The 18,853-nt window shown below is 35.4% G+C and overlaps 1 protein-coding gene across 4 annotated transcripts in view; it reads left to right on the top strand.

Moving 5' to 3' along the window:
* Positions 1-18,853, top strand: part of CTNNA2 (catenin alpha 2) — a 1,204,911-nt gene that overhangs the window by 1,160,806 nt on the left and 25,252 nt on the right. For 3 of the 4 annotated variants that reach the window (XM_007193016.2, XM_057558785.1, XM_007193015.2), the window contains exons 17-18: positions 277-411; positions 11,113-11,256. In XM_007193016.2, coding sequence (XP_007193078.1) covers positions 277-411; positions 11,113-11,256 — 279 coding nt within the window. The remainder of the gene's footprint in view (positions 1-276; positions 412-11,112; positions 11,257-18,853) is intronic. The other variant, XM_007193017.2, reaches the window with a different exon arrangement.

Below are 18,853 nucleotides of genomic sequence, written 5' to 3'. Positions count from 1 at the left end.
TAATTGGTAAAATACTCATAAATGTATCCAGAAGTCCCAGTAAGACTTTCCAGGAGGTCATCAATATTTTTTGTATAGAATTTATCAAAGTAGAGCTAACCATTCTAACCTATTGGCTGTGGCCTTCCTAAAATGCACTATAAAGAAGTTAAGTTGAATGGTTGTAATTAAGGTATATGACAGTGAAACCTTTTCTTCTCACAGCTTTTATATAGCAAGTATTAGAAACTGAAGAGTACTTACTAATTGAGATGACCTTTTTTTAATGTTTTATAGTGTCCTGATTCAGCATGTAAGCAGGATTTATTAGCCTACCTTCAACGAATTGCCTTGTATTGCCATCAACTTAATATCTGCAGCAAGGTGAAAGCCGAAGTACAGAATCTGGGAGGAGAGCTCATTGTGTCAGGGGTAAGCTGGGATCTGGGCTTCACAATTCAAGTTCCCACTGCTGTATTTCCAAGGCAAGCATTCTTGGCAACAGTACTGCTAAAAACACCAAACTACAGTGATTCATAGGGAGGTTTTCTTAAAAAAAATAAATGTTATCACCATTATTCCAGACCTTACAATAACTCACGAATAACAGTTTGATTTTCCAATTACCCCATGTTTATACTAGCCTTGTAAAATCCCCACTCTTCACAAGAAAACTAATTTCATAGTCTGGAAACTCATTGCCAAGCTGTGACTATTATAATTATTTGGGGCTTTTATATATTTACTCATTGTAAGTCTACTTCCCTCTGTTAGTCCTAGCAATTTTCATTCTCTGTTCAGGAGCAAGCCTCTCTATGTGTGGATTGTGTTCACATGTTAGAGATGATGAAAACAATAGGAATTCATTCATCAGGTTCCAATGCATACTAGGTTATCAGTAACCCTTAAAAGCCAGAAAATGTTTGAATTTAACACAGGTTGATGTGCTGTTGCCAAAAACTAACATGGTTGTCAAACACTAACAATTATATATCCTTTGTTCAATCACTTCAGTGTTTCCCTTCTCATGAAAATATAAGTATCTGGTCCATTTTAGTCAAATGCAAAGGAACAAGAAGTTCAATGAATAGAAGAATCATGATTTCTTGGCAAGATTTCCAAATGTATGTGTTGAGGTTCTTCACCTTGGCTTCTTTTCCTCCCTCAGTCCCTTTCTTTCAACACAAGGTGCCATCTATTGTAAACTATTTGCAAATTCCAAAGTGTGGCTCTGCTACCTTTAGTTCTTTTCCCAGTCAACCATGATGCTGCCATTTTAAGTGTGGCATTACCAGGAACAGAGCATTATCAATATGGTGAATGCCTTGTGAAAATCAGATTGGTAATGAAGCTCAGTTCTTCCTCAAGCCGTTTTCAGAAATTCAGCAGGTTGACCATTTGATAAAAAATATGTGGAAAAATCATTCTTGAACCCAAAGATTTCAGTTCCTATATTGTTTGGCTTGCAGAAAACATAGCTGGGAAAAGAGCTGATCTAGTTTGCATGGAGATGCCATTTGGAAAGCCTGTTCCATGCAGTCTCACCTAGAGCCCAGTAAATTGCTGTTTTGTGCCTCTTCCCAAAGCATAGTCACCTCTTTGCATTTCCAAAATGATCCTGCTTCAACATTCTTCAACAACCAAGAGCAATCTGTCTTGCAGTGTGTCCTTTCTGCCAAGTTGGTAATTACCAAGATTCTCTCTGCCAAGAAGTGATCAAAACATTGCATCTCCCTTGCTTCCTTTCTTATCTTCAGCCTCAATGGTATAGTTTCCCATACCATTCAGCTTTCATGTCCATCTGTATATAGCACCTGTGGAACCGAGTGCTTTTTGTTTAGCTTGCCTTGTGTGCTTTCATTTGTTACTTTCCAAATCTTATTATTTATATGGATGCATAGAGCATCTTTGTGGATCTCAGACTCCACAACCTCATCTAAGCGAGTTTTACTGGCAGTTACTCTCCATCATCCTCTCAGTACACATTGTTCACCACTGCCTCCAGAGCTTCATTTCCATTGTCTTTTCCTCATTTAGATTAGTCCAAACCATCACTGGCTTTTATCACTTGCACTGTTGGCATTTGCAGAGGTGTTTGAGATTGAGAACACCATCAAGAAGCCTGTTTCCTTCTTTGAGTCTTATTGGCAATGTTAATAAATCCTTGCATAGGAGAAGGCTTCTTTTAGAGGAATGTTATACAACTTTATAATAATTCTGAGTCAAACGCATTATAAAGGTTTGCTTATACTGCTCAGTTATGGGCCTGCTCTTGGTCTCTTCATGATTTTTTTCCAAGCTTGATTGTTATTTGGTGTCATACCTGCCTGTGTAGTCTGCTGTCTTTGCCACTTCTGCCTCCATCTTATTCTTCATCCTCCTTCACTGATGGCCAATGGAGAAAAAAATCAATATGTTTATTTTTCAAAATAGCCACAAGTGACTGACTTCAGAGTTCTGAAAGAGTCAAGAATGTGAGACCCCATACACACAAACTTTTCAATGATTTTGCCAAGAAAGTGCACCCATGCTTTGAGCCGCATTTATTTTGTTGTGTGTCATGACAAAGTTGCTCTATTTTTAAGGAGAAGCTACTATAGTATAAAATGAAATCAAAAAAGAGAAATACTTGAATCTTCCTCCCTTTTTCCCTGTGTCGTTATGTACATGGGATTCAAAGCTGTGACTTCTTCCCTGAAATACGCAAAAGCCCCCAGGAAGGTATATTTGTTAGAAGTCAAAGCTTCTATTAAAACAGATAAGATTTGGGTAGATTGTTTCCATTTTGCTAAGGAAAATTATTTGGATTTCAAAACTGAGCACCATGTTTTTATAGTCTCATGCTGGCATGATGAACTTATGTTAAACAAAATGCACATATACCATGTCAGCATGTATATGTTTTATGTGAGTCTGTGTGTTCAAATTGGGAAAGGCTTCTTCTGTTATATTTGCCTTTGGCTTGAGAGGTAGCTCAGGAAATTTCAACAGGTCATGGGGACAGTGGATGCCAAAGCTCTTCACGAGTCATGGGAACTAGAGAAATAAAGCAAATTAAAAAACATGCCTACATATGCTCATTCACACAACTGCTGTCTAAGAAGCACCATTAGTTTTCTGGCTGTCAATCAATATTCTAAAGTCATTGGCTTAAACTTTTCTCAACAGCAGAAAGGTGCCATTCTTATTAAATCTCAAAGTATAAGATGCATATTTGTGAGCTAATTCAGCTCAACCTGGTTGCTAAGCAGGTAATGGGAAAGGGAATTAAAAAAAAAAACAAAAACAAAAAAAACTAAGAGAGTAATACAAATGTTAGAGAGAAAGTGGAAGAAATTAAAGCCCACACAATTAAACAGTCTGATAGTTTATATCCTGGCTTTATTTGTTTGTTTAGTTTAGTGTTTGGTAGTTTAATCTCTTAAGCCAGTTTACATGATTTTTGGAAAAAAGGACCATTAAAGGAAGAAAAGAAGAAAAAGAGGAAAGGATGGAGGATAGGAAAGAAAAAACATGAAAGAAGGAAAAAGATAAAACAAAGGAAAGAGAAACTTAACCATAGCGTATTATAAATTAGTTTAGTGCAAGTAATACCCATTAAAGGTGACAACATTATATTCATCATGAGAGAAAAGTTGAGTCACACCTTTTTCAGTATGTAGATATATTTTGAATACAAATAAGTTCCAATGTCATTCTATGGAAATTACCTGTATATTTGATTATTGTGTTTTAATTAATTTTTATTCACTAGGTTTCAGAGGAGTTAATAGGTTCTTTTAAATTTAAAAATGGAGATATACACATGGAACTGGAGAAATGAAAACCATTTTATAACCTTTGATTATCTTTAGCTACCCAAAGATTTATACTTTGCACATTATTCTGAATGAGATTGGAAATACAAACACAGGGTTTTAGAACACAGAATACTGAATATCAAGCATTCTGATAAAATGGAAATATTCCACCTACATTATTTTTTTTAAGTTCAAATACAACAGGATCCCCATTATAACAACAAAGCCAGAGCACAGGAGCAATAACCCTGCTCTGGACAGGAATTTGATGTTCAGGTCAGAGATGGGGGAATGCTGATATAACTTATAGCTGACTCCTCATGAAACTGTTACAAAGTTAATACATTCTATTGCATATAAATGCCTTTTTTCATGCAAACAAAATATAGGAACAGAGTTTAGAGGTGAGGAATGTTAGTTCCCTTAGTCCTCAGGCTGATTGAATGGAGCTCTGACCTATTCCGGAGGGGCTGAGTAATTTGCCCTAATGTGCACTTTTGTTCTTTGTCTTTCAATCTCTCCTTTCCAAATTTGAATCCCTCTCAATTGGGTTATGGAGAGAAGTTTGACAAGGTGAACAAGTATAATTTGCAAAGCCAGTAGGATTTGAATTGGTAGAGAGAAAATTGTAGAATAAGGGTCAATTATAGTTACTCTTATAGCCTATGTTTCATATCATTAAAAAAATTGGACTAAATTAAAATTAACATGAATATTCATGATGATAAATGAAAAATATTCATAAAAATGCTGGAAACTGAGAACATTCAAATCAATCCTACCTGACACTGGCATATGATCAAAGATACACATATGCTATATGTATATGCATACATGTATGCACACAACAAATACATGTGATTTGACACTTAACTTCCTTGTTCCCTGAATAAGCAATAATCAAGAACTGAACAAATGGTTGACAGCTGTGACATATCTGATTCAATACAATACAGTTTGGGGGAAAATATGGTTTTTATTTGTACCATGCTATATATATATATATTTGTACAATGCCATATATATGTGTATATATAAATATATATATAGATATAGATAGATAGATAGATAGATATAATTGTGTTTTGTTGAGATGAAAATTACATTTTACTTGAAAATTTCTGTGTTCACTCTGTAAAAAAAGTGTCAGTATTTTGTAATGGAATGAAACGTTCACTGAAACAAGCGTTGTACTCAGTTGTGTAAACTTGTACTTTAAACAACCCTTTTTGGGGAAAGAGTCATTTTTGTTATATCTTCCGATTCTGTCTATTGTCAATTCTCGATTATCTCCACTGATCAAAGTATAGTAGTAATGGGAAAAAAATCTAAATTGCTAGTTTTCAGTTTGGGTTTGGAATCCACTTCTGTGCTTCATTTAAACAAAAGGGTATGTGTTCAGACAACTCACAGCAGTTCCAAAGAATTTTATCCAGACCTTCCAGAGGGTAAGCCATTAAGTTTTTGGGCTTAAAGGACTTTTTCTGATCTGGGGAGAATAGGAGAATCCAGATCCAGGGAAGTAAAATTAAAACAAACTTCAGATTATAAATCTGAATGGAGGGGTAGTGGAGATACTCTGTACTGGTAAGAAAATTAAACAGGTATTTATCATTTTCAGAATGGCAGTAGTTCTTTGCACTTAATCTGCTAGTATGACGGGTTGTTGCATAATTCAGTCTTTCTCCCAACAACCTGCCCGCTAATCTGTTATGATGGTAAAACTATAGCCACTTAAATTCTGATTCCCGCTTTAAGTCTTCCTCCGTTACATCCGTGTCAATGTACATTGTCAGTGATTTTTGCACAACCCAAATTATGCAAACTTTCAGAGAAAAATAACACTTAAGTGTTTTTGCAGTGCAAATTCATTCTCCCAGTGTTATAAAAGTGACATTTAACAAACTCAAGGTATTATTTTTGCAAGAAATTGGAAATAAGAATTTTTATAAGAAAAGTAAAAAATCTCCTTGGGTGTCAGGCATCATAGGAAGCTTTATGTCTGTAGCACCACAGCGCAAGCTGTCTCCCTGAATTCAAATAATCTTGCACAAATGAAGGAAGTATACTGCTCTGCTATAAGAAGTAACTCTTCAGTTACATACTTGAAGATACTGATTCTAAACTTATCAAGATGGTCAATTCCATTCATTGAAAAAAAAAATCAGTTATCCACTGATGAAATTAAACCAGTTGGTTATCTTACTGAATTGTTTTATGCATAGAAAAAGACTTTATAGTCTAATGCTCTCATCCTAAAATAAGAAAACAGACTCTATTGTGACAAAACAGGTATGTGAACTAAGCAAGTAACTCTTTTGACCTTGACTGGAGACATGGATTGAACTAACTTGGATCTACTCAGTGGATTGATTTGATTGCATCACCTGAACTTGTGAGCTGAGCAGTTTCTATTTTAGTCTGAGGGCATCATTGCTTGTAAGAGTAGAAGGGGTTAGTGGCTTTAGGAAGAGTGTCTCTGTGTCAGAAATGTCAATGCCATTACCTGTCATTGAATCAATTTACTTTCCTTCCTTCAGGTTTTAGAATTTTTTTCAAGTTTCAAAAGTCTCGAATTAAAAGAAGGAAGGCAAATACTTTATTGGTTAGCAATTAATGCCTTAGATTTTAGTTAATATTCTGAGGATGATTTGGCATCAAATGAATAGTAATATTTTGTGAAAACTTGGAAATTAGACACATGGGAGATACCTAGATGAGGGACAATGATTGCATATATCTTTTGATATCTGTGAAACACAGGCAAACCTATTTAAGATATACTAGTTTGTACCATTTTCCCATGAGACAAGTTCTAATTTTGAGATATTGTCAATATGTGATAATTGTCTGAGTTCATTCTAAGATGTTCTTTATTAATCTATAGTTTTAATAATTAATGTCTGTAGTAGTGTCTTAAGAACTACATCCCTCCCCCCCGCCATTTTTAAGTAGTTTTAGATATGTGAGAACAACCCAGATCTATCTGTTCCCTTCAGTTGAACCAAATAATTATGAGAAGCCAAAGCATTGAGTGAATAACTTTATTTAGACAGAGTGTCTGTAATTCATTTCCTCTTTTTTGGTTTTCCTGTATACACTTCAATTCATCAGCTCTAGTCATGAAATACATTATTTTGAACGGGTTACCTAAATTTATTTTTGTTGTTGTTGTTGTTGTTCCTACTTGGACATGCCTCAAGAGAAGATAAAATATGAATAAGTTGATATAAAAGATATAAATAAGTAAAAAAGACAATATGAATATTAAAACCATATACAAACATTATCTGGGAATTTCATTATTGATTTTACACAAACTTGCATGACCTCAGATGACTCAAAATAAAGGAAATAAAAAGACCCCCATAGCACAACTGAGACAGGAGTAATGTTTTTCCAGGAAAAGATCAGTGTTTCCATAATCCGTTCCTAATTTCTAACAACGAACAATCAAAGTTCAAAGAGCTGTATTTATTGCTCGTTCTCATAAGGATATTTTAATTCATTGAATTCAATGTTTCCATTGCGCTTCAACTATGTAAAAGGCATGGTGCTAAATATTGGTTGGGTGACAGAATTCAAAGTTCTTTATCTCTAATAGCAAATACTTTTCGTGAAAAGGATAAATTTTTCCATCCATTGTGCTTTTGTTAGATTGTGGAGTCTATTGTTTTCATTTTTTCCCCATTTAGTTTCTCATTTACTGTTTAGCATTCTCAGCTGGAATAGCAGGGTGTCTGTTGAACTACTTCTGTATTCACTGGTTTTCTTGGTTAATCTATTCTAGAAATAAAACTGTGTTTAACTTACTATTGTCTACATTCTGTCCCTACAGATTATGTCAAATACTTTCTCCAGCTTAATTTAAATGATTTATAAAATATGTCTTTGATCACAACCCTTAGAAGAGAAATATGTTCCGTGTTATGGCCCATGTATCTTACAAATAGGAAAGACTTCTGGATGGGCAATGTGAAGGATTTTAGCTCAGATTTCTTTTACTGCTTCACAATACATTGTCTTACTCTATCTTGAACAGTCATTTTCCTTCTGGGCAATAAATATATTCAAATATTTCATCCTAATCTTATTTTCTTGAAGGCAAACTTAATTTAGACTTTAATCTTTTCTTTCATCATCAATACTGTATCTTATTTTATTGCTTTTCTCTGAATACTTTCATCTGTACAGATGCCTTGCTGATAATGAACTTGACTGGAAGTCTGGCTAGATGTTCTGTCAAATCTCTACAATCTGTCTCTTGACCTGTTTTATATGTTTTCCTTTGCAAATCTATTTTGCAACTGAAAGAGAATATCCTGGAGAAGTTCCGGGATATCAGATGCTGAGAAGTCAGCATCATCTTCTAAGGACCATGTACTCTTTTAAGCCCAAGGTTCTGTATGTGAGACACTATCTTAAGACAAACTCAAACATGATCTCTTTATCTGGGAACTCCCAATTCAAATCTGTTGCTATCAAAATTAATCGTATTCTCTCTTACTGTAATATTTCTCTTTAATAATAACATTTTGGTCACAGTGCATGCCAACTGCCTGATTATGTCTCCCATGATAAATTACTTGGTAAATACATCTGTGGATTATTCTTTTGGAGTGTACAAATTATTCCACCTGACTTTTCTCAATCCTTTGCACTAAGAAGTTGAATTAAAACTTTTTTGTTTCAACAAACAAACAAAAAGTTGAAACCAACCCTACATCTCTCTGGACCAAACAAAATTATAGCCAAGACTTCAATAACAAGGTCTATTGACTGAAATCTTGCAATCACTTCATGTCTTGCTTTGAAGGGCTAACTCATCCATTTATGTGATGTCATAGGAAGTATGCATCAAATCCATAATTATAATAAGACTTAGTTTTCATAAAAAATGTCAAGAGGCTAGATCCTAAGAAGAGTTGGAAATTATTTGATCCAGGCATTGCATTCTGTGTCAAAGAAAATTTTGTTATTTTAACTAATATCATAACTATAGACATTATTGCAATCAATCATACTAAATTCACCTAAAAAGTCAGCACAGTTCACCACTCTGCATCCATTTGATGCAGCCTAGTTTTGCATTGGGTTCCTGAAGACATGCTCCATTTCCAGATAAACAATAGGTAATTAATTAAAAATACCAATAGATTATAATCTAAGTCCACTTTGTTTTATTTCAATATTATAAAGTGTTTCACTCCATTTTATTCTAATATCTTAATGCTGGCAAAAGTGTACCTCCTTTGTTTGGTAGTAAAAATTTTAAAGTGCTTATTGGAAGAATGGACAGCTGCATCATTAATCTTAAATAGTGACTTTTGTATTTTGTATGAAAGGTGAGATGACACAGATAAGTTTCTAATACATAATAATCATTTTTGAAACTGATTGATAAAAGAACTGGTAAAATAATAACACTTTCCCTACAATGAAAAATCAGGAGATGGCTAATTTCTAAAGCCAAACAGGATTGTTATAAAACATAAAAAAGCAAGGATAAGCCAACTAGTCAATGATCTAATATGTAAAAATTGTAAGAAAAGAGCTTTATAGGACAATTAATTGTGAAATTTCACACAATAAAAGCTGTTAAATATAGAATTTGAATTTAGACTTAGAATTATTGAACATAAAAAGAGAATAATTCAGCAAGGAAAACATACACACAGTATTATTGCTTCTTCTAGTAAGTACTAAAAAACCCAAATATAGGAAAATTTTCAATTTCATTCTTGCTTCTCATATGCCAACTTTTTTTTTCTTTTTTATTGTCTTTAATTCTCTAAAAACATTCTTTAAATGCCTTTAACATTTATTTTGAAGTAAAAGATGGGGGTAATGTTGCCAAATTCATAATCAGTTTGAATTTAGTAGTTTCTGTGTTTCAAAATGCTCCCTAATCTACCAATTTTATATAGTTTAAAATTATGATTATTTAATACACTTAGATATTTAGTGAGCTAAGAATGACAGAACTAGAGATAGAACTGTATTGGCTTAAAACGCCAGAAAAAAATCCAAATTAGGAATTTTGTTTATCTGCATACAGAAACAGGCTCTGGGCTTTACCCATTTATGATGCTGTGAATTGTAAGCTATTATTTTGAATCTTTACTAAAATATTTTCTATGGAAAAAGGTTCACTTTTCGTATATTCCACTGAGCAAATAAAGATCTGGCTTCCATGTGGATGGTTTCAGGACCTGCTTGCTCTTCCTTTTGTTTTGTCATAATACTCACTTGAAAACTTTGACCAGTTCAGTTTTTAAAGCTCTAAATCTACATTTGAAAAGAAAAAAAAAGACCTAGTGCTCTCCACATTTTTCTCCCATCTTGCCTGATTTCAAAAAAAAAAAAAAAAAAAAAAAAAATTGGAATCAGGCTTTAAACAAAGCTATAACGCTATGACTATAGCAGAACTGCATGTGACAAAATTGTTTGGTCACTGAGCATTACCGGGCCACCTAAATTTGACCTCTAAAAGTAGCATCGTAGTGGACCTTGTGATTGTAGCAATATTGCCATTTGATTTTTCTCCAGGTTTGAAGGTCGGATCTAATTATCCCCTTTAGGTGTATGTTATATTTGGTACACATAGAAAAACTTAGTCAAGATTGTCAGTAATATTTTATGTCAAAAATAACATTTTAAGAGGTAGAAATTCCAAGGGTAAAACTAGACATTGGTTATTGGCTTATCTTTTAAATTGTGCCTATCACACAACTCATGCTTGAGTACAAAAAGGAACAGTAAAAAAGAATTGCCATTCTAGCAAAAATGAGTGTGTTAATTCCTCAGTGAACCCAATGGAAGAGGTAAGTATCCCTTTCATACCATGTACTGGCTGAGTGTGCTGAGGCCGAGAGCTTGCTGAAGGTCACACAGCAGGGCAATGGAACTTCCTAGAAAGACATCCGACATTCCCCATGTACCGTTCCAGGCGTTAAGAGCTTCAGCCCTTGCTTTCTCTCTGGGTGATCTTCAATGCTTTAAATAGGGGATTCATCCCCTTTGAACCCCACTACAATTGTCCCTTACAATGCCTGACAATGCGGGATACTGCTTCATCCTCCTTCTCCCAGACGGTCCATTTATCTGTTCAAGAGAGCCAATGAGGAATCCAAATGGCCGGACTGCTTAATATCACGGAGGCCCACCCATATCTCTTTCAGTATGTAATTCCTTCATAGGCCTCTTTCTCCCAATTACCCACTCCCTCTTCCACCTCCCTAATCCCTTCCCAATAGGGTACTTTTTTTTTTTTTTTTTTTTTTTCTCTTGCTCTCTCTCTCACTCTCTCTTTTCTGTATCTCTCGGAAATCAGACAGGAGTTCAGAGCACTTTCACTACCTTTTATGAGGTAGATTGTGATGTCATAGATGGGGGCAGGGCTAGTCAACTTTCTACCCACCTCCCAACCTGTGCTGAGGGAGCTCCGATCGGGTGTGGAAGCAGTGATTCTTCCATGGTGAGTAACTTTGCTTTCTGATCTAACCTGTCTCATTGTAAGCATTAATTTTGAAAGCAGGGGGATGGGGTTTCAAGGAAGTAAAGATGTGACCAATCAAGCCCTCTTTACTTACTATTAACCAACTTTGGGCAAAGGATCTACTTATTTATTCTTTATTTAAGTCAAGAATTCCACAACACAGATGTACTCTTCAAGCATGGTCTAAACTTGATAAGTTGAAAATGGTATTTTCATTCCTTTATTTCTCATTCTTTCTTCCCATTGGGACTGAAAGTCATTGCATATGTGGAATGAATCCATTCTGTAGTCTTTTAGTGAGCTTTCTATAAAGGAAGGCTAGTTAGGAAAGTGTATTCTTCTTCATTTGAAAGATTTCAGGGTCACAGAATATCCTTTATTAATGTTTAGCCAGAGAATCAATCTGCTTTTCTAAAATTGTAGAGTAAAACTGTGAAGAAACGGATACATGAGAATTATCAACAAACTTGGTTCTGATATAAACAAATGAAAACTTTCAAATGCAAAAACTAAAATATTTATTTAAAAAAAAAGAGTCACCACTCTTGCAAGATTAAGGGTGCATCCATTTCAATGTGTCTCAACCAAATTTGCTACGTTTTTGTTACATGTCATAACAATGATGCTGGTTTATAGTATTTCTTGGTAAAGAGCTGTGAAAAACCACTGTTCTTTGTTTCATTTGGGTTTCTATTATTACTGATTAATTCTTTTATATACCATAGTATTTAGAAGGAAAAGATCAACTGGAGTGAGTGTGTTCCTTCATTTTCCTTGTTCTCTCCTGGGTACCTATTAAAATGTCAACTTTTATATTAGAGGGCAAAGAAGGTTCATGGAGATGGTTACCTCTTTAAGGGATGTCGAAGCATCAGGGTGGGTGTTTTTAAAAAGGTTTGACCATCAGAATGTGAGGCCTGTTACTTTTCATGGGGTGGGATTAAAAGCATTCTAGTTTGAATCATAGGTATTATGAAATGTGTTAAGCAGGTATCATTCATTTTTTCAAATTCCTATTTAACTAGTATGTATGGATATTGGTATTGGAGAATTGGGGTAGTTTAAAAGGAGGAGTCCTTTTTTTTTCCAATGTTCAAATGTTTTAATGGCCTTTAGATTATGCACATGGAGCATATATTAGATTACATTATCTATTAACGTTCAGAAAGAGAAATGCTACTTGTATCTCAGTCTGTATACTCCACACCAAATTTTCTACTCAAGAGGATTGTATTAAATTGTTTATGTTTTACCTCCTTGCTAGATCCTAAGCTCAGTGAAGGGACCAAACCTCATATAGTCAATGCTGTTTAGATTTGCCCCCAAATTTAAAATCCTTGGACACCATAAGGAGGAGTCCTTTCTCATCAGTAGCTCTTCTGTTACATGTAGAGCTTCTATCCTTCCCCCACAAGGGGTCTCCCCCTTTTCATTACTTGGGGTGGAGTGGTATCGTGACTGCTGAAGTTATTTTCCCGCCTAAGCTTTCTAACCTAAAGAAGTGACTGTAACGGTAGAGATTTCAGGCACAATAAGGAGAAATAGAGTCATAACTGGCCCATAGGAAGATTTAGGTGATAATCACCTGCAGTCAACTTAATATTGCAATGTGGGTAACAATGCCAAAGTCTTATATGTTGGGTGATCCCTCTCCAAGCTCTGGCCTACCTTCCATTAAAAGTTCTAGACCCCGGAAACCCAGGTAGAAGTTAACCTTCAGTGCCAGAAAAATCCAATATTTAATCATAGCTCAAGTTTTTAATGTCTTTTGTCAACCCCTCATACAGCTGCCAGGTAAGAAATGCTCATATTTTACAAACCCTTGGAATACAATCATCTTTAAACTTCGTGAGTTAAGAATGGTTGTGTTGTGCGCTTGTGCAAATTCAGAGAATCTATCATGGAATGCATTGTGCATGCACTTGTATACCCTCATGTGCATGTTTCATTTATAGTGGTGTTCAGTGTTTTTATATCCCTTTTGTATGTATTTGAATTATAATTTAAAATACATACATATATTGTGCTCCAAACAAAAGAGTGAGATAAAACAGAAGTTGCTTAATCTGGGGTCTGAACACTGGTGCACTAGTCCTATTTCTGTCAGTGGCTAATTAGGTAACTCAAAGTAAATTACTTAGATCTCTTGGGTCTCAGTTTTCTCATCTCTAAAATGATGACAGATGATTTAAAGGACATATTCTAAAGTAATCCTGCTCTAAAATTCTATCATAAAATGATATATTTTTGAAGAACCAGTTTATGGGGAAAAAAGATTGTATAGTTGATGAGACCTAATTTTTGTAGTTGACATACAGTTAGTTTTTCAAACTAGAAAGAAAATTTCAGTCCAAACTAGTCTTAAAATGTACTCTATATCTGATATAGTATTATTTGGTTAATGATGTTAGTGGGTCCTGTTCTTTTAAGTTGACAATATCAAGCCCATGATGATTAGCTGTGTGTTGATTTGGAAGACTGATTTGTTTTTTAACTCCATAATTTTATGTTATTCTGATTATTTGAGGTAAAGAAAATATCCTCATCCACTAGGTAATAGATGGAGCTAGGCCTCATTGGGACTCTCAAATTCAAAATTACTTATGTAGTATTACAGGAATTCCCTTGCGTTGTTGGGAAGAGTTCATGAGTAGGGAATTGGTGGTTACTGAGCTATGTGCTATGAAGGATAAAAGACATGTAAGCCCTGGCTCCTACTCTTGAGGAATGTGCAACCTTTTTGGGAGTCTGGACACATGTCAAGTGACAACTTAAAAGTGAAGACAGTAAGTGTCAGAGTGGTCTGGGGTAGACTGGATTGTACTGGGAAGGCTTTGTGAGAAGCTGAGGTCTTCAGCTAACTTTGAACAGCATGGTTTAGATTTGTGTTGTTTGTGTGTACATAATGAGTGCAGGGAAGTATTTCAGGTCAGCAAGCCCACAGAATTGTAAATGTTGCAGAGGCTATCTTGTGTTTAGAAATGCCACGTATCGAAATCAAAAGTCTTTGCTAAGAGTCCAGCCCCATACCTTCCCAGAACCCCTCTACCCTTAATTATATGCTGACTTTATAATATATGAAGAGGAGGCGGCAAGTGACTGACTTGCAATAATTATTAAAATATAATCAGGCAGCTATTTTCTTAGTTACACAAGAGGTCACATGATCACTCACAGCCACAACTGAGGAAGAGAAATAAATAAAAGGAAGGAATTATGGACAGAAGGAGGCTCTAGCTCTGGGACATTGTGGTTTTCTGACAAAGGTGGAAATGGATTATCATTTGGACAATCAAAGGGATTATCACTGACAGGTTTAGAAACATTGGATGGTCATGGAAATGCCCATAAGCTAATGAGAATCTATGTAACCAGGGTGATTTTCCAAGGTCAATGGGAGTTTCTGGCACTGAATAGGAATCATGTCAGACTCTGCTCTCAAAAAGACAATGATTATGCAAGTCTCTTTCCCTAATCCACTTGGAAAGAGGTTATTGATTTGGGCATGACTTACCCAGTTTGACAAAGCACACTTAGGTTTGAAAGCCTCTCTGTTGCTGTAGATTCATAGATGATTTTTAGTGTATACTTTGTATCACTTAGAGGGCACTGTTTTTGTATTTCTTGCCATCCAAGTTCCTTCCAAGTTACACTTTGGCCTTTCTAACAGACAGAAATTCTTTGAGTAGACCTGCTTTATTACCTATCCCAGATTCTAAGTACTTGGTTTATATCATCCAGTGAATGTTTTGTAATTTTCTATCATGACATAAAAATTACTTTCTAGAATATATTATCTCAGGAAATCACTTTCAAAAGCTAAATTGTCTACATGAGAATAATGAAGTAGTATGATCAAGGTCAGTTTTACAAAGCAAGGAGTGTTCTCTTAGAACTAATTTTCCCCAAAAAGTTGAAGTAGAACTTCCATAAATTTTTGTGGAACAATCTAGACTATTAAAGGAAGTCAAAGATATTACAATTAGGTTTGTCCCAAGAGAACAACAACAAGGATGGCAACTCTTCACCTCCTCCCCGGAAATGTCCCTAGGGGTAATTTTAGAAATAGAAGTTCAGTTAGATTTATAATTCGACAAACATTTATTGAGTAAATAACATGTGATATTCACTGTCTTATGGATGGACATGGAAGTAGCAATGGAAAACAGACACATAATCAGTAACTGTGACAGATTATAATAATCACTCTCACAGAAATATATACAAAGTGATATGGGCATTCCTGTAGAGAAGGGGAAGAGGAAGCTTCATAAATGGGACAATGTCTTTGAGTCTTCACAGATAAATGGATAGGAGCTTAAAGTAGAGGAGGAGAGAAATGATTATCCCAGAAGAGGAACAGAATGTCCATAATATTGAGGTATAGATGTATTCTATGCTGACCAGACCTGAAAATGTCAGAGATGGGTGGAAAGATGGAGAAGAATCAAAGGTGAAATAAGAAAGGTAGGTGGGCACTGGATATCAAAGAAAATTTTATGACCTATTCTCATTTTAGTGAGTGTCTCTCAAAATGGTCAGAGGATCATCTGCATGACAAATGCAGAAAGAAGTGGGAGGAGACTGTTAAAACGCAGAATCCTGGACCAGGCTGCAGACCCCTTGAATCAGGACTGTAGGGAGTATGTAGGTTTTTGGAAACTGTAATTAACCCCACCTTCGACATGCCAGGTGATCCATTTTCACACCAAAGTTTCAGAATCTCTACAAGGCAACAGAATTGACTCATGGTTTCTATGTTCTTGGAAGAAGAATCAAAAAAAAAAAAAATAGAATTAAAATATTAAGAATAAAAGATTTGGGAAAATAGGATAAAGGTAAGATAAGAATGTTCTTGAGAAAGTTGGTTTAAATTTCTGTTAGGTGTAAAAAACTTTCCAAGACTGGTGGGTTTTAAGTATAAAATATTACTAAGAGATGCTATTAAATATAGCTTGAAGAAAAGACATGCAACTATAAACATTTAAGGGACCATCTAGTTCTTTCATCATAATGGTCCAATGCAAGGAGTTAATAAGTTCAGAGGTAAGTTGTTCTATATCTCCCAACTCGTGTCAAGAGAAGGGATAGAGACAACAGTGCAGAACAATATTTATTTCTGCTTGGTATTCTTTGGTAGAGCTATTTGACTGTTTTTTTAATATTAATTAGGTGAAGTCATTAAAAAATATTTATATATGTATATATTCCCATCGTGATGAGAAAAATCAAGTTTTCAAGCCAATGTGGGGTCTATGGTCTATGTTGAAAAATATTAATATCATAACTATATATTTCAATAAACAGTCTTTTAGAAGTGCTCATTTTTTTCTATATTTTTTTTCTTCATGGACAACAGCCATTATCCTACAACCACCAGTCTGTGTAGAGAGTTATACAAATGTTCAAAGAAGAGGGAGGCACTAGAGAGATATTTTACATTTGACTAAGACATGAGAATGAACCCTGGTCTGGAAGAAGGTAGCCCTCTTATCACAGCAAGGAGGGTCAGTTCTGGATTTAACTCTCTAATTGCTTTGCATACAGTTCTCCTGTTCCAGATTGCCAGAATCTTCTCTGTTTTTTTAATTTTAGAATTTCATTGTTTATAAGTTGAGAAATGATAGAGAATCTTGTTTTTTCTTCATATACATCTCTCTGCAAGTAATAGCAATAACTGCTTTGGTAGAGCTGGTGACACTGTCAAATTCTAGAAGAAGTTAATGGGTAGGATGCCAGTGCCTGCCATTAATTGAGCAAATTCGTTTCAGCATGTTGATTTAAAAGAAAAAAATGATTTTTTAAATTCTTACAGATATTTTTAAACCAATGACATGTAGATCTGTCACTGGGCCTTTATTACACCAACCCAGCCAAACATAACCTTGGGTGGTTCTTAGAAATCTGCCACGCACAATTATTTACCTTAAGGCCTAGCATTTTACCTGAGTAAAAACCAAGCCAGAGAACAGTGATAGCCACATGGTTTTGATGTCAGAGATCTGAAAAATAAGTTACAGAATATCATGTTCTCCCAAGTATGATGAGAAGCCATTGGACTGACCTCACCGTGTGGCTGACAGGGTCTTGGTGCTCTGGACTAGTGTCAGGCCTAAGTCTCTGAGGTGAGAGAGCCAAGTTCAGGACACTGGACCACAGAAACCTCCCAGCCCCACATAATATCAATTGGTAAGAGCTCTCCCAGAGAGCTCCATCTCAATGTTAAGACCCAGATGAACCCAAGGGCCAGCAAGTTCCAGTGCTGGACACCCCATGCCAAACAACTAGCAAGATAGGAACACAACCCCACCCATTAGCAGAGAGGCTGCCTAAAATCATAATAAGTTCACAGACACCCCAAAACACACCACCAGATGCAGTCCTGCACACCAGAAAGACAGGATCCAGCCCCACCCACCCGAACACAGGCACCAGTCCCCTCCACCAGGAAGTCTACACAAGCCACTGAACCAACCTTACCCTCTGGAGGTAGACACCAAAAACAACAGGAACTACGAACCTGCAACCTGGAAAACAGAGACCCTAAACACAGTAAGTTAAACAAAATGAGAAGACAGAAAAATACACAGCAGTTGTAGGAGCAAGGTAAAAACCCACCAGACCAAAAAAAAAAAAAATGAAGAGGAAATAGGCAGTCTACCTGAAAAAGAATTCAGAGTAATAATAGTAAAGGGGATCCAAAATCTTGGAAATAGAGTGGAGAAAATACAAGAAACATTTAACAAGGACGTAAAAGAATGAAAGAGCAAATAAAAAATGATGAACAACACAATAAATGAAATTAAAAATTCTCTAGAAGGAATCAATAGCAGAATTATGGAGACAGAAGAATGGATATGTGACCTGGAAGATAAAATAGTGGAAATAACTACTGCAGAGCAGAATAAAAAAAAAAAAAAAAAAAAAAAAAAGAATTAAGGACAGTCTCAGAGACCTCTGGGACAATATTAAACACACCAACATTTGAATTATGGGGGTCCCAGAAGAAGAAGAGAAAAAGAAAGGGTCTGAGAAAATATTTGAAGAGATTATAGTTGAAAACTTCCCTGACATGGGAAAGGAAATAGCCAGTCAAGTCCAGGAAGAGCAGAGAGTCCCATACAAGATACATCCAAAGAGAAACATGACAAGACACATATTAAACAAACTACCAAAAATTAAATACAAAGAAAAAATATTAAAAGCAGCATGGGAAAAGCAACAAATAACATAAAAGAGAATCCCCATAAGGTTAAGAGTTGAACTTTCAGCAGAAACTCTGCAAGCTAGAAGGGAGTGGCACGACATCTTTAAAGTGATGAAAGGGAAAAAACTACAACCAACATTACTCTACCCAGCAAGGATCTCATTCAGATTTGATGGAGAAATTAAAAACTTTACAGACGAGGAAAAGCTAAGAGAATTCAGCACCACCAAACCAGCTTTACAACAAATGCTAAAGGAACTTCTTTTAGGCAGGTAACACAAGAGAAGGAAAAGACCTACAAAAACAAACCAAACCAGTTAAGAAAATGGTAATAGGAACATACATATTGATAATTACCTTAAATGTAAA

Source organism: Balaenoptera acutorostrata, chromosome 12 (assembly GCF_949987535.1).
Source record: "Balaenoptera acutorostrata chromosome 12, mBalAcu1.1, whole genome shotgun sequence".
Classification (NCBI taxonomy): domain Eukaryota; kingdom Metazoa; phylum Chordata; class Mammalia; order Artiodactyla; family Balaenopteridae; genus Balaenoptera; species Balaenoptera acutorostrata.
This window is presented reverse-complemented; position numbering and strand designations above follow the sequence as displayed.